The sequence below is a fragment of the Pongo pygmaeus genome, chromosome 2 (genome assembly GCF_028885625.2).
Source record: "Pongo pygmaeus isolate AG05252 chromosome 2, NHGRI_mPonPyg2-v2.0_pri, whole genome shotgun sequence".
In the NCBI taxonomy this organism is placed as follows: domain Eukaryota; kingdom Metazoa; phylum Chordata; class Mammalia; order Primates; family Hominidae; genus Pongo; species Pongo pygmaeus.
The window spans coordinates 180,776,054-180,792,172 of NC_085930.1; the positions used below are offsets into that span (position 1 = coordinate 180,776,054).

The window sequence follows — 16,119 nt, forward strand, 5'->3', positions numbered from 1 at the left end:
TTTTAGAATAGAATAAAAGCATTTACATGATCTAAATCAAAAGGTCTCCTGCCACGATCTGTTGTCATCTGTGTCCCAAGGTAACCTCTTCTCCAGAAATCGTACAGAGCTTGGGAGTTATCCCACAAGAAAAAATGTGAAACCAATGATTGGCATACTTAGATAAAATGTGTTTTGGCCAGGTGCGGTGGCTCATGCCTGTAATCCCAGAACTTTGGGAGGCCGAGGTGGGTGGATCACGATGTCAGGAGATCGAGACCATCCTGGATAACACAGTGAAACCCCGTCTCTACTAAAAATACAAAAAAATAGCCAGGCGTGGTGGCAGGCACCTGTAGTCCCAGCTACTTGGGAGGCTGAGGCAGGAGAATGGCGTGAACCTGGGAGGCGGAGTTTGCAGTGAGCTGAGATCGCGCCACTGAACTCCAGCCTGGGCGACAGAGTGAGACTCCTTCTCAAAAAAAAAAAAAAAAAATGTACTGCAGTTGAATTTTCTTTAAGACAATGTTTCTGAAACAAGCCCAGCATCCAGCATGTCTTTTCAGTTTGGTACAAAATTATAGCATATGGTAATTATGGACATATATTTTTCTTTAAACCCAAGAACTTTTAATCTATCAAGCATTGCTTTTAAAAAATAAAACATTCATCTGATTTTTTTTTTCTTTTTGTGACAGGGTCTCGCTCTGTTACCCAAGCTGGAGTGCAGTGGTGCAATCATGGCTCACTGCAGCCTTCACCTCCCAGGCTAAGAGATCCTCCTACCTCAGCTTCCCGGGTGGCTGGGACCACAGGCATGTACAGCAAACTCAGCCTTTTTTTTTTTTTTTTTTTTTGTAGAGACTAGGTCTCACTATGTTGCACAGACTGGTCTTGAACTCCTGAACTCAAGTGATCTTCCTGCCTCGGCCTCCCAAAGTGCTAGAATCAAAGGCATAAGCCACAGTGCCCAGCTCATTCAATTTTTTAAATTTAAAAATAAAGTATTTTTCATAGATTTCTGGGAGGCTTACTATTCGAAAATTTCTACATCCCTTGAAATGGGGGAAGCTCTGTAGCTTACTGGTAAAAAGCACAAGTTGAGGTCCTATAGACATGGTTTGAGTCCTACTCCTATCCAACCATAGCTGTATGACTTGGCTAAGTTATCTAAACTCACTAGGCCTCAGCTGCCTCATCTGTAGAATGGGAGTAATTACACAACCAATCCCATAAAGCTGATACAAAGACTGAATGAGGTAACACAGGTATAGCACCGATTATGTGGAAAGACTCAAAAACTATTTGGTAACATTTTTATTCAATTATATCAATCGGTGATTTCAATTAGAAAGCTTGCATATCTTCAAATAACAACAATGTAAATACCATCTAAAATTAAAACAATACTAAACTAAACACATATTATGCTTCAGAATACATTTTGTTTTACTTTACATTTTGGGGAGAGTGTTATCAGATCAATAACAGGGAAATCAAAAATCAATTCCCAGGAAGAGTCAGCTATAGGTTTCTGGCAGAAAACCTCTAGACAGAGTGTTGTAATCATGTACCTAAACCTGTCACACGATGAACAAGAGCCAGTGGTGAGAAACCAAAACAAATTTTTCTTATCCAGAAGTAGCCGTCCAATAATTTAAAATATAGAACATTTAAGCATCTTTTTAATTAAAACATTTCTTTTTCTAGCATAAATACTAATTTTGAAACAGCTGATTTGAATATCATGCCTCTTTATCCTTGCTTGAATTTACAGTGAACAACATATTTCCAGATGATGAATATCATGGAAATGCTATAATAATTTCTTCCATGAACATGGAATAATTTCTTTACAGCTTACAAACTACTTTCACGTATATTCATATAAGCTAGGTAGAACAGATATTATTATTCGTGGTTGGTGAAGAAACAGCGTGTCAGAAGGACAAACTGACGTACTCAGAGGGTCACATACCTGTGGATAGCAGAGCTGGAGAGAATCCAGGTCTCCAGACATCTGGTCCCCCAATAATTCCAGATTTCCCAGTGTGGTATTTCCCATACCACCCACTTACAGGCAAGCAGTAGTACTTCTACAGTTATAAGAAGCATGAGGGGCACTTTGGGAGGCCGAGGTGGGCGGATCACTTGAGGTTAGGAGTTCAAAGCTAGCCTGGCTGACATGGTGAAACCCCATCTCCATCAAAAATACAAAAAAATTAGCTGAGTGTGGTGGTGGGTGCCTATAATCCCAGCTACTCAGGAGGCTGAGGCAGGAGAATTGCTTGAACCCGGGACGTGGAGGTTGCAGTGAGCCAAGATCACACCACTGCACTCCAGCCTTGGTGACAGAGCAAGACTCTGTCTGAAAAAGAAAAAGCAGCATGGTAAGTTTGAACAATGTTCAAAATTGTATTTTTTATGTAGTTTAATAGCATATTTTTCAATGCAGTTTAATATTAAAACACAGAAGTATTAAGTCAACTGCCTCTTTTCATTGTATGCCTCAACTTTTTGTTGCTAACACTATAAAATGCACTTTCTCATTTCCTGACTTTCTACCAAAGCAGAAAAATTATGCATGTCAAGGTTCCACGTGCAAAGATCTGAGAATCTCCTCAGAAACCATTCATTCATGGCCCAGTGTTTAAAAAGGTGTCTACCTGGATCAGTTGGTCCTATCTTTTGGCTTAGTCAAACATGGCATAAAACAGTAAATTTTAGACTGTGGATTATGATTTTTTATCTCTCTGATCGCCAATCACATCTGAGTTGTCAAAGAAAGGTTTCAAGTGGGTTGGGCAGCTGGCCTCAACTCTGAGACAGTTTTGCTTATTAGAGTGAAGATTTGTTTTTTGTTTTTTTTTATTCTGATTCCCCCAGCTGTTCTTAGGTCAGCACGGGGTAAACATGAGTCTGAGGCTCTAGGTCATGTCAGAACATGAAGGCTTTGCAAAACTTATTCCTGTAAAGAATTATGGCTGTCGAGAAGGAACCAGAGGAAGTGAGAGGAACCAAGAAATTGCTTGGGGGAATTGTTGTGAGGCTGGATTCCAGCACTGGCAGAAAAATAAAGACTTAGACCAGTCCAGGGAGTTGGCAATTTGAAGACTCAGATTTCTCCAGGGTAGGAGGGACCTGGCAGAGGGCCTGTATTCTTTGGTGAGGCCTGGCTGACTGCGGACTGTCATTTCCTTCCATCTGCTTTGGGCTGTATTCTATTCTTTTTCAAATAGCCAAAATTATACTTGTTGCTAAGAATGTGACTTTGGCAGGGAAGTTCTGAGTCTCAGAAAAGTAGAGAACAGAGAAGTCTATGGAGAGAGAGGGGTAAGCTTGGGATGGCACATCATGGTGCCTAATTAGTGAAAAGGGGTCACCCCATGGTGGCAACCTGCAAAATACGTTGTTTCTTTCATTTTTTATTTATTTATTTTTTTTAGAGATGAGGCCTTATTCTATCTCCTAAGCTGGAGTGTAGTGGTGAGATTATAGTTCACTGCAGCCTCATACTCTCAGGCTTAAAGAATCCTCCTGCCTCAGCCTCCAAGTAGCTAGAACTACAGGCACACCAACACATCTGAATAATTTTTTATTTTTTTGTAAAGACAGGTGGCCTCAAATTTCTAGCCTTTAGAAATCCTCCCGCCTCTGCCTCCTAAAGTGCTGGGATTACAGGTGTGAGCCACCACACCTGCCCAAGATAAGCTTTTTAATTCTGCCTTTACCGTGCCTAACACAAGCTCACAGATTTGAAATTAAGTGAAAATATATTTTACAGTTGCAATTAACATAGGGAGATTAACAAGAATGCAGAGATGTCGGGGCGGGGAGGGGAACATAAAATATGTTTTGAGAATGTGTGTGTGTATCCACTGAAAGTCTAAATGCGGGACATATGTACCATTTTGAAAATGTGCCTGTCAAAAAAATGAGACTATCGAGAGAGCAGAGCTAAATGACACATGGTGTATTTGAAATTTGATGAACTAATTTCCCATTTTCCACAAAGCAAACTTGAAATTGCCAGTCTTTAATGTGCTCTGGCAAACTCCAAGTGTAAGATACAATCTGCAACAGGTGCTACTTTACCATACTTTTTAAAGTCACAGATCCCTTTTCCTTTCAGGAGCGGCTCATAAGATCACTAGGAAATGTTCCATCAGAAAATATCTTGAAGTTTCTTCTAGCCCTAAAATATTATAATTTTATTTTATTTATTTATTTATTTATTTATTTTGAGGCAGAGTCTTGGTCTGTCACCCAGGATGGAGTGCAATGGCATGATCTCGGCTCACTGCAATCTCCGCCTCCTGGGTTCAAGCAATTCTCCTACCGCAGCCACCTGAATAGCTGGGACTACAGTCATGCACCACCAAGCCCAGCTAATTTTTGTATTATTAGTAGAGACAGAGTCTCACCATGTTGGTCAGACTGGTCTCAAACTCCTGACCTCAGGTGATCCACCCACCTCGGCCTCCCAAAGTGCTGGGATTACAGGCGTGAGCCACCACGCCCAGCCTAATTTTATTATTTTAGAAGTCCAGATTTTTAAAGACAAATCACTACAGTAAAGAAAAACATTCTTTCAGGCTTCCAAACACTTAAAAACACACCTTTGGAACAGTATAAAATACGGGGGCCAGGCCCCAATCCAGGAAATTATGATCCAGTAAGCCTGGAGGTGAGTCAAGCTCTTTGTAATCTTGCAGAAGTCAGTGGTGATTTTGATGTGTAGTCACAGGTGAGATCCACTGTACACCCTGCAGGATATGATGGATGCTGTAGTGTGCTGCCTAGATCCCCTCACCATGGGATCAAGACATCCATCCCATCAGCTACTGAGCATGTAGGCCACGGAATACTCACAGTCAAGTCCTCCAGGTATGAAAAGTATGGAGTCCTCCATAGGTGAAAGGGACCTGCCTCACTCAAGGTCATCTCCACTCCCTAGGGTCAGCCTGCATCCAATGGCTGGTCAATAGGGGAAGGGAACTATAGGCCCAACACGTTTGCTTCAGCTTGGGGAAGCCCTGAACGGGTTTTTAATCCTAACCATCAATGCACTAGAGTCATGTGGTGTGAGGGGAAGCATTGGGTTGAAAGTCCAAAGATTTAGGCTCAAAGCTGTTTTTTGCCTATTGCGGTTAGTGGCCTAGACAAGTCACACAACCTCTTGAATCTCAGTTTTTAATCCTAAAAATGGGAACAGCAACAACAGCAATAACAACAATAACAACAACAAATACATGACCTACTCTCAAGCGTAGTTGTGAAGATTCAGTGTGATAATGTAGTTATAAACTGTGAATCACATAAAATGCTGATAGTTACCGTTATAATATGTCCTTAAATATAAAAGTCCCCAAATATTATGTGAAAAAAGATATCAAAGTACCACATGACACTGGAAGTAAAAAATGTTTTAATTCCCAAATGTATATGCACTTATTCTTCACTGCATGCATTCAATGACTTGAAGTAATGAAATATAATGGTTTTGCTTATGTGTTTGTTCTGCTACTTTTAAATGGAGCTGAAATCAGCCATAAGAAGAAATTGTCCCTGGTGCCAAGACAATTCAATGTGGAAAGAATAGTCTCTTTAACAAATGGTGCTAGGGCAACTCTATATCCATCAACAAAAGAATAAAAAGTTGGACCCCTAACTCACCCCATATATAAAAAGTAACAAAACAAGTCAAATATCTAAATGTAGGAGCTAACACTATAAAATTCCCAGGAGAAAACAGGCATAAATCTTCATGATCCTAGATCAGGCAGTGATTTCTTAGATATCACTATCTATATTCCTTAGACACCAAAAGGACAAGGGATACAAGGAAAAAAATAGATAAGTTAGCTTTTATCAAAATAAAAAAAAATTCTGTTTCAAATGACACCAGCAAGAAAGTAAAAAGACAAGCCATGAAATGGGAGAAATTGGGAATCATATATCTGATATGAGACTTGTATCTAGAATGTATAAAGAATTCTTACAACTCAAAAATAAAAAATCAAATACCCCAGTGAACAAATGGGCAAGGGATTTCAGTAGACATTTCTCCACAGATAATACACAAATGGCCAATAAGCACACACAAAGATGCTCAGTATCATTAGTCGTTAGAGAAATTCAAATGAAAATCACAATGAAATACCATTTCTAAAATGGTATTTCACACCTACTAGAATGACTATAATCAAAGAGAGAGATAATAATAAGTATTGGCAAATACAGAGAAACTGGACCTCTCATACACTGTGGGAATATAAAATGGCAGAGCCGCTTTGGAAGATAGTCTGGCAGTTCCTCAAAATGTTAAACATAGAGTTAGCTATAACCTGACAATTCTACCCCTAGAGAAATGAAAATATATATCTGCACAAAAACTAGTAAAGGATGTTTATAGCAGCATTATTCATAATAGGCAAAAAGTAGAAACAACCCAAATGTCCATCAACTAATGAATGGATAAATACAATGTGGTATACCCACGTCATGGAATATTATCTGGCAATAAAAAGAAATGAAATACTGATACATGCTATAATATAGATGAGCTTCAAGAACATTATGCTAAGACAAATCAGTCATAAAAGATCACATATTGTGTGACTCCATTTATACGAAAATGGAGACTAGGCAAATCTATAGAAAAAGAAAAATCAGTAGTAGCCAGGGGCTAAAAAAAGAAGGAATGGGTAATGGGGTTTCTTTCTGGGTTGATGAAAATGTTCTAAAATTGATTAGGTGGTGGTTGTGCAACTCTGTGAATACACTAAAAATCACCGAATTGTATAGTTTAAGTGGCTGGATTATACAGTATGTAAATTCTATCTCAGCAAACCAATTATTAAAGAAATAATCCCATGAGCTGAATAAATATGACATACAGTAACAAGAATTTAAATATAACCCACAGCAAAATATTATGTCTGTTTTGCTTTTTTAAGCGAACACAGCTCATAGTCTGCTATTAAATAAAACAAATCACAAACCTCATGTGTGGGAAACAGACTGGCCAGGAAGAAATTTTTGTGCCCTGGAAGAATTCAAATTCCCTAGAAAGGGGACTCAAAAATTTTTAGCAGCTGACTCAGACTAAAGGCATCAATAACCTGTTGCTGGCTGAACCAAATTTAAGTCTGCTAGGAAATGACAGTACTTTAAAAATGGGCTTTGCAAAGTCATTTTTAGTAATAAATACAAGAACATCTGCAGCAAGAACTCCCAGCCAAAGGCTGTTACCTGTGAGCTTTCAGAATCCTCTGGGCAATGGCATCGCCTATCTTGTTGAACACAACTTTGTCATCAGCACAGCTTATGAAAAACTGGTTCTATGAGAAATAAACAAGACAATCATGTTAGTCTTTATTTTCTTAGCAATATAAGTAAGGACAATACTGTAATATATTTTTAAAAATGTTTCACACAGCAGATGTGTTCTGATCACTGAAATCACATCAAGAAAGTCAATGACACAGAATAAAAGCCGCTTCATCTCACTCAGGGTCTCATCTGATTCCAGGTCATATAATCTGTAACACTTAATCAAGTGGTAAGTTACACTATATTATTTCACCATGAGAATTCCTTATAGGTGATTTTCTAAATTACATTCTCAGAATACTTAGGAACATTGCAAATTTAATCAATAGAGAAATTAGTTTTTTTCAGATTCACACGTTGTATAAATGCTTATGATTAAAAATTCTATATTGGCAAACATTCTATCTCATGCTAAGCTTGCTTTTTTAACAGGGTAGATGGAAAAGCCTGGTCTAGCTTTCTCCACCCTTTCTCCATTATTTCCTGGTATCTGCTTTCACCTTGTCTTGTTTGTCTGGGTCTCTTATTATCTCTGAACTTCTATTTTAAGTAGCCTCAACTCTCTTTTGTATGTTGCATATATATAAGCCAGTTAATAAAATAAAAAAAGAAATGTTTTTCTCCTCTAAGTACGTCTGCTATTTATGTATCTACAAAATAGTCTTTAAAACTGTTACTAGAAAACAAGTTACGACATTATCGTAACAGTGCAAAAGATTTTGTTGCTGCATAAAGGAATGTTAAAAATTTGGTGCGAATATTACTAATCTTATGTGTTCAAATAGAATAGATTGTTAATAACACATCTGTAATTTATAAGGACAATTATCACAAAGTAGTATTTGCTAATCATCTCAAGGTAAAGAGATATATATGTAACAACTCGTAATTATTATCCCTTTGTGGCATTATCATTTTTATGACTATATAAGCTTTTATACTTAAGTGCATAAATCTGTAAAATGCCTCCATGAGGCAAACTTACAGGAAGACACAGTGCAGAAAGTCTTTTGAGAATGTGATTCCCCTTAGGGCATCAGACAATCAAAATCTCAGTGGCAACCAAACCATGTTTCTTTTTCTGAATTCATATTATAAAGAAGCTTAGCATTCCTCAGCAGCTGTAAACACAGACTGGCTACACGTCATGTCCTTTACTTCTCCTTTTTTGGAAGAGTCGGGTGAATGCTGACTGCTTTTCTTGACCAGAGGAGTGTCAACCTGGTCTATGTCCCAACTGTGTATACCTACATGGCATTACTGACATCATTTAATACTATCGTCACATTAAAAAGAAAAGCTGATTATTTATTTATTTATTTATTTTAATTTTTTATTTTTTTTTGAGATGGAGTCTCACTTTTGTCGCCCAGGCTTGAGTGCAATGGCACGATCTCAGCTCACTGCAACCTTCGCCTCCCGGGTTCAAGTGATTCTCCTGCCTCAGCCTCCCAAGTAGTTGGGATTACAGGTGCCCGCCACCATGCCCGGCTAATTTTTTTGTATTTTTAGTAGAGACAGGGTTTCACCATGTTGGCCAGGCTGGTCTCGAGCTGCTGACCTCAGGTGATCCACCCGCCTCGGCCCCCCAAAGTGCTGGGATTATAGGCGTGAGCCACCGTGCCCGGCCAGAAAAGCTGATGTTAATGCTACTAAAAAAAGGTGAAGCAAAATGATTCTGGGCAATAGATGAGCCAGCCTTCACATCTTTCCATCTCCATGGTATAATTGTTGAAATTAATAATACTAACAGCATTACTAAGCTCCAGACTTTATGCAGAGTTCGCTCATTTTCCACTAATGTCCTATATCTATTCCATGATGCCATTCAGGATACCACACTGCATTTAGCCAGCTAATATATTATATTTAACTTAGGTTTCTCTAGCCAGGCTCATGAAATAAATAAAGCTCCAATTCTTCCCTGCTTGTCTCTAATGAATCGTTGCTGTGCAGAGCGGGAGAGGGCCAGGACCCAAGGGGAAGAAAAACAGGGCTAGAATGGTTTTCCTCAGTTAACCCATTCCCCTATCTACCCTTAAAAAATTCAATGGGAAAGAAAAGACTCGAATAAAGAAGGAAATTATGCTATGATTTATTTTTTCATTATCGTGACTTTTTATTTTCTCAGGGTTTTTCAAGTTCTCTGAACTATTTTTATACTCACTTTGAAGAGTAATTTAAGTTCCCAAACTAAACTCAGTGTCCCCAGATTTTCTCATATACCCTAAAAATTCTGGGATGAAAAAAAAGCTTCATAATCAATAGTAGTTCACACAGGATTGAAGAAGATGGTACCTGCTCTTAGTGTTCTCACATCTTCCTTTCCCACATTCTTTTCCCTGCACTCTCCCTACTCCGCCATGCCCAAACCAGTGGCATCCAGTGGTCTCTATTTTAGCAACTCACCCCTATGTGTGATCTCCTGAAACAGAACTTGCTTCACACTTAAACCCTCCAACCCAAGCGAAATAAAAACTTACCTATCCATGTTGGGGTATTTCTGTCTAATACTATTACAATGAGTTGATGATGCATTTTAATAGCAAAGATTTGCGAGACTCCCAATACAGTCTTGAGTTAATGACAATGCAGAGCCAATTCCAGGTATGCTTGGGAGGTCAAAATTCAGGTGATATGAACCAGAGCTTCTCCAGCACTTTTCATGTCTCTAAATGTACTTATTAATACGACAGGTCCTAAGTTTGGGGACCCTGAAATCTCTGCATGATATTTAAGAGAAGGCAGTTTCTCACATGAATTTACATGAGCAGGACTTACTTCGATATAGATATAGTGCCTGCTGTTCTCTATCACATAGACGTAAGCGGCATGGATGGACTCTTCATGGTACTTTATACCAGCAGACCAATCAGCAGCAGAGCGGAGCAACTACAAGGCAGCAATCAGAAATGAACAAGTATTAGCAATGGAGAGGACATTAGATATATTAATACAATGAAGTCACTCCTTTTTCTTCCAGACGACTGAATGATTACAGTGGCTTGAGTGTCATGTGTGAACCAAAAGAGAGTAGTGGGGTGGGGAATGCTGCTAAGGAAGAGGAAAGAAAGGGGGCAACTGGTCCTTGGATGTAGTCCATAAGGAAGGTTCTCAGCTGGAAATCACATCCTGAATATACCCTCTTTCATCCAGGATTATTTTCATTCAAAACTGGAAACCACAAATTGTGGTTTCTACAAAGACTATTTCAGAAGTACCTCTTCTGGTGGCTGTGAGGTATGGTAACCATTTGTATTCCTTTCCTATGACAGTCCCTCAATTATACCAGAATCCCTGTTGTTCTGGTGCATTTATTCAGAGCACCCATCTTTACTCTTAAAAGAGTACTGGTTTGGACCATATGGTATGGCCATCCTAGCTCTGACTTAACAACGTGATTATTCCTTTTCCCCTAAATAGATATTGTTCAGATCAATACATTCTAAAAGGTAGTTCGTTTGGCATGTGATCTTCATTCTACCTTTAATAGCTGTCTGTTCCATGGCACGACACTTTAGTCTAAACTTTCTAATGGCATAATAAAGGAAATTAATCACAGGAAAGAGAACTGGGGCTCAGAGAAGCAAAGAAACTTGCATGGTGTCACAGAGGTACTAGCATCAGCATCACAGCCTGAACTTGCTTTTTGTCATTCCATATCCGAAGTTTTTCTACTATGCCACACTGTTTTGCCATTTCATCACATCTGTGTGTCATGCCAGTCAATTTGGGGTTGATCCCATCACCTCAGATTAAACCGATCAAAGTAGAGCTCCTGACTTTTTTCTCTAAACGATTTCCCATCTCAAATACCCCACTGGCCAGGGGCATACCATCATTCTATTAGTCTCTGGCATGCCTCTTCTCCTTAGCGTCTATATTCATTCTCAGATCTACTTCAGTTTATTCTTTGGAGGATTTCTCAGATTTGCTGCTTTCTCATTGCTCACACTGCCTCGCTCTATGCAGACACTCACCTGTCCAGGCTGAGCTTCTTCTCGCTCAGACATCCGAATATAGGTTATATACGCTGATGCAGAGCAGGACTGTCTAGGTTCGAAGTCTGGCTCAACTACTTACTGGCTGTTAATCGTGTTTCTTAACCTCTTCATGCCTCAGATTTTTGTTCTATAAAATGGAGTTCTACTTTATAGGGTCATAGAGAGGATTAAGTGAATTACCATGAAATGTGTAGCAGGAGGCCTGGTACCTATTAAGTGGTTATGAGTGTTATATTAATGAGCATTAGAGGATGTGTTTGAGCTGTGGCAGGTCATGTTAGGGATGCTGCAGAGCAGACTGTGGCTGTGCACAGGAGAAAGGATGAGAGAACATGGAAAGAAGGTGTTCTCAACACTTAGCAACCATTGGTCATCACTTTTTTCCAACATTCTAACTAACATTGCAGTATGATGTTGGCATATAGTAGGTGCTTAAACAATAGCATGACACACAGAAGAATTACTATAAAAATATACTTGCTATTTCCGGTTTGAAATGAATATTAAAACTGTCCCTTATAAGGTCAACTGATATTGAAAATAAAAAGAATGGTCCCATACTCATTAGGAATATACAAAGCAATCCAATACATAATCAGTTCTATGTCTGCTGTATACAAAAGGCCTGGAAAAATTCTTGTTCAAATCAATAACTTTAAAATTGCAACTATAAGGCCATTAAATCCAAAACTCACACTTACTAAAAATCGCTGACTGTGCCATCCTCAGTAGTGTTATTTCTTTATCCAGTATGAGGTATTTATTACAAAATATCACCAATCAAAACATTAAAAAATTTATCAGATGAATATGTGCAACAAAATTTCAAAATTTAATTGTCAACATGAATATATTAAATATCATAGAAGAGAACTCATATGGAAAATTTAGATAAATATTATCCATACTGGAAAAATAGCATGATTTTACATCATCTCCAAGGAGCTGCATTATTATTCATCAGGTAGAAAAAACAAAGTTTGAAGAAATAGAAGTTTTAATTCTTAGTCCACTCAAATTAATGTTTAATTTTGTTACTAAGGAACATAGCACTGAAAATGCAGGCTACTTTAAGAGGATTCTCATGCTATTCTGATGTAATTCTATACAACTCTGGAGGCAATGTATACAATTGCAGATTACACTGGAAAGAAGGGAACCTCCAGGATTTTTTTTTTTTTTTTTTTTTTTTGAGATGGAGTCTTGTTCTGTTGCCCAGGCTGGAGTGCAGTGGCGTGATCTCAGCTCACTGAAACCTCTGTCTCCTGGGATCAAGCGATTCTCCTGCCTCAGCCTCCCAAGTAGCTGGGATTACAGGTGTGTGCCACCATGCCCGGCTAATTTTTGTATTTTTAGTAGAGACGGGGTTTCGCCATGTTGGCCAGGCTGGTCTTGAACTCCTGACCTCAAGTGATCCACCCGTCTCAGCCTCCCAAAGTGCTGGGATTACAGGCGTGAGCCACCACGCCTGGCCGGAATCTCCATGATGTTTAAATGACTTGTCCAAGGTGAAACAGCATTTACATATCATTTAAATGTCATGGAGGTTCAGTTTCTTCCACTGTACAACTGAGACCTCTCCCCGTCCCCTAAAGCTGCTGTGAAGAAAAAAATGGCATAACAAACACAAAGCGATAATAACGGTATGTGGCACTTAGTACTAGATATTCTATATATAGTATGTCTACCTCTGTAAAAAGTTATAGGCAAAGTTTATAACCCATCCTTGCTGGTAACATCTGAGTTTTTCCCTCAAATCCAAAAACCTTATACTTTCCTTTCTCACTCTCAAAATTTGCTCTGACTCAATAAACTCATTCACATAAGATTCAATAAACTCATTCACATAAGATACACATGAGGAGAATTACATCGATGTCAGCTTGCACATGAAGTCTAATAGATTCAGAGTGGCTTCCTGGACAGCTGGGTTAAGAGGCGATTCTTGAAAGCAGGTGCACTGGGAAAGAATTCTGAGATTGATCCTCAATGGCTTTCATGGAAGGGGACGCCTGAAGGTCACATATTTGCCATTTTTTCTGTGAAGGATAATGGTAAATGTTTCTCTATCTGTAGGCATTTAAGTATTTAAAACATTAAAGCTTCAAGCCAAAAGAAGACCATTTTACGGCCAGGGGCAGTGGCTCACACCTGTAATCCCAGCACTTTGGGAGGCTGAGGTGGGCAGATCAACTGAGGTCAGGAGTTCGAGACCAGCCTGGCCAACATGGCGAAACCCCGTCTCTACTAAAAATACAAAAATTAGCCGGGCTTGATGGTGCATGCCTGTAATCCCAGCTACTCAGGAGGCTGAGGATGGCGAATCGCTTGAACCCAGGAGGCGGAGGTTGCAGTGAGCTAAGATCATACCATTGCACTTCAGCCTGGGCACCAATAGTGAAACTGCGTCTCAAAAGAAAAAAAAAAAAAAGACCATTTTATGTATCAGCCTGTGGGGGAGCATAATAAGAAAAACTGGAGGGGGCTCCCTGATACCTGTAAAACCATCAAGTATGAGGGGTTTCCTACTTCCTGAGGGGCTTCAGCATCATCTATCCCATTGCTTGAGTCCAAGCCCGTATCCTTTACTCACAATAAAAACTCATTAATTAAAAAATGTCATCATTTGTGGCTAAACTTGAAACATATCTTTTGAGCAACACATGAAGAAAATCACTTGGGATTGTTATTCATTTACTACTATTCTAATTAGTTAAAATCTCCCTATCACCACAAGAAAAATGGAAAATACAAATTTCCTTCTTGCTCTGCCTAGACCATTGAACTACAGGCAGGGAACCCTGAGGTTATATAAAAATCAACTTAACTGCTTTAAATGCTTGATGGCCTAGGAAGTTTTATCAACAGTCAAATAAGTCAAACCCATTGTATTAGCCTGTTCTCATGCTGCTAATAAAGACCTACCAGAGACTGGATAATTTATAAAGGAAAGAGTTTTAATGGACTCACAGTTCCACATGGCTGGGGAGGCCTCACAATCATGGCAGAACATGAAGGAAGAGAAAAGGGACATCTTACATGGCAGCAGGCAAGAGGGCATGTGCAGGGGAACTGCCCTTTATAAAACCATCAGATCTCGTGAGACTTATTCACTATCACAAGAACAGCACGGGAAAGACCTACTCCCGTGATTCAGTTACCTCCTACTGGGTCCCTCCCATGACACGTGGGGGATTATTACAATTCAAGGTGAGATTTGTGTGGAAACACAGAGCCAAACCATTATCACCCATTTTGATTGATTTCCTTTGGTTTATTTTTTCACCTTTTTCCACTGCCACTGAGATTTCCTTTTGTTTTAATATTTACTCTCTTCATTTTCTTCACTGACTTCACCGACTTGTCTTGCATTTCTGTTTTAAACCAATGTAACTGAGATAACCCTCAAACTGTTCCCTCACATGCAAAAGTATAGCTTATCTTACCGTCCCAAATGTGCTGGGAATCAAATCTAACCCATACTTTTCAAACCGCGAGTTTGAATACATATTTTAAAATATATAAAAAATGGCATATTTCTGATTTTATGGTTTAGCCTCAAAGCTGTAACTTGGACTAGTCATTTTCCTCTGTGCTATGTCTTATTTTTTAACCTAAAATATAGCCTTCTCTTTAACCACAATCCCTAATCACCTTCCATCCTATGGGCCCAAGTCAAATGCATGGATTAAATAACAGAAATTTCTTTCTGAAGGAAAACTTTTGGATCTTTCTTAGTATTTGTCCCAAATTCCCTTCCTTTCTCTCATCATAATGCTTTTATTCCCTATAAATTCAGCACATATATGAATTCCTTTTTATTTCCCTGAGATTCCAAGTCAATCATGGAACAAAGGCTGTTTAGGACAAAAGCACTTTTTATATGTTCCACAAGCAGAGGCCAACTATGTAGAAGCTCACAAGTGGTATGTACTGGGGAGAGAAGGTAAGCCTCTGATTGTTGGGCCTTTTTCTTCCAGACTGTACTGAGAACAGCAGGCAAGGAGCATCAAGAAACTGACCTAGTTCAAGAACCTGTCTCATCTTATCAAGCTCTTTCTTTTCATAGCCACTTTTCCAGTTGAGTGTCAGCCATTCATATCACAATGTGTAGTTATTCACATAGGATGATTCCTTTCCTGAACAAAAGAGAAAAGTCAATCTTGAGGCTGAAGGACAGAAAGAAAAGATAAAAATTATTGAAGAATAGGACTTAAGGTGAAAGAAGTCCTAGGAAACACAGTATTAGTTGGGTGCTCTTGGGAGCCAGAAAGAAGCAAAAGGAGAGTTGGGGATGGATTTGGGGCTGTGGCAACAGAAGGTGATACCCAAAGGCAAACAGGACATGAAGCTTTGCTCTGCTAGAGCCCCAGTGGTTACAACCATCCTGGTCTTACTGGAAACAGTATCCATAGCTAATTAACCTCAGGCACTGAAGCCAAACTGCTTAGAAGCGAGTCATCCCCACCACTTACTGTTTGTGTTTTTGAGATGGAGTCTCTGACGCCCAGGATGGAGTACAATGGCGTGATCTCCGCTCACTGTAACCTCTGCCTCCTGGGTTCAAGCAATTCTCCTGCCTCAGCCTCCTGAGCAGCTGGGACTACAGGCCCATGCTACCATGCCGAGTTAATTTTTGTATTTTTAGTGGAGACGGGGTTTCAATACATTGGCCAGGCTGGTTTTGAACTCCTGATGTCGGGTGGTCTGCCCACCTTGGCCTCCCAAAGTGCTGGGATTACAGGCATGAGCCACCGCACCAGACCCCCACTAGTTACCGTTATTTTAACCTCTCAAAGTC

General features: G+C 39.4%; 1 protein-coding gene across 6 annotated transcripts in view; it reads right to left on the reverse strand.

Moving 5' to 3' along the window:
- PLD1 (phospholipase D1) overlaps positions 1 to 16,119 on the reverse strand; it is a 204,104-nt gene that overhangs the window by 44,752 nt on the left and 143,233 nt on the right. For all 6 annotated transcript variants that reach the window (XR_010125788.1, XM_054481498.2, XM_054481499.2 and 3 more), the window contains 2 exons: positions 10,096 to 10,206; positions 7,234 to 7,322 (listed from right to left, as the gene is read on the reverse strand). Coding sequence is in view for 5 of the 6 variants with exons in the window: in XM_054481498.2 (XP_054337473.1) it covers positions 7,234 to 7,322; positions 10,096 to 10,206 (200 nt within the window). In the remaining variant the exon portion in view is untranslated. The remainder of the gene's footprint in view (positions 1 to 7,233; positions 7,323 to 10,095; positions 10,207 to 16,119) is intronic.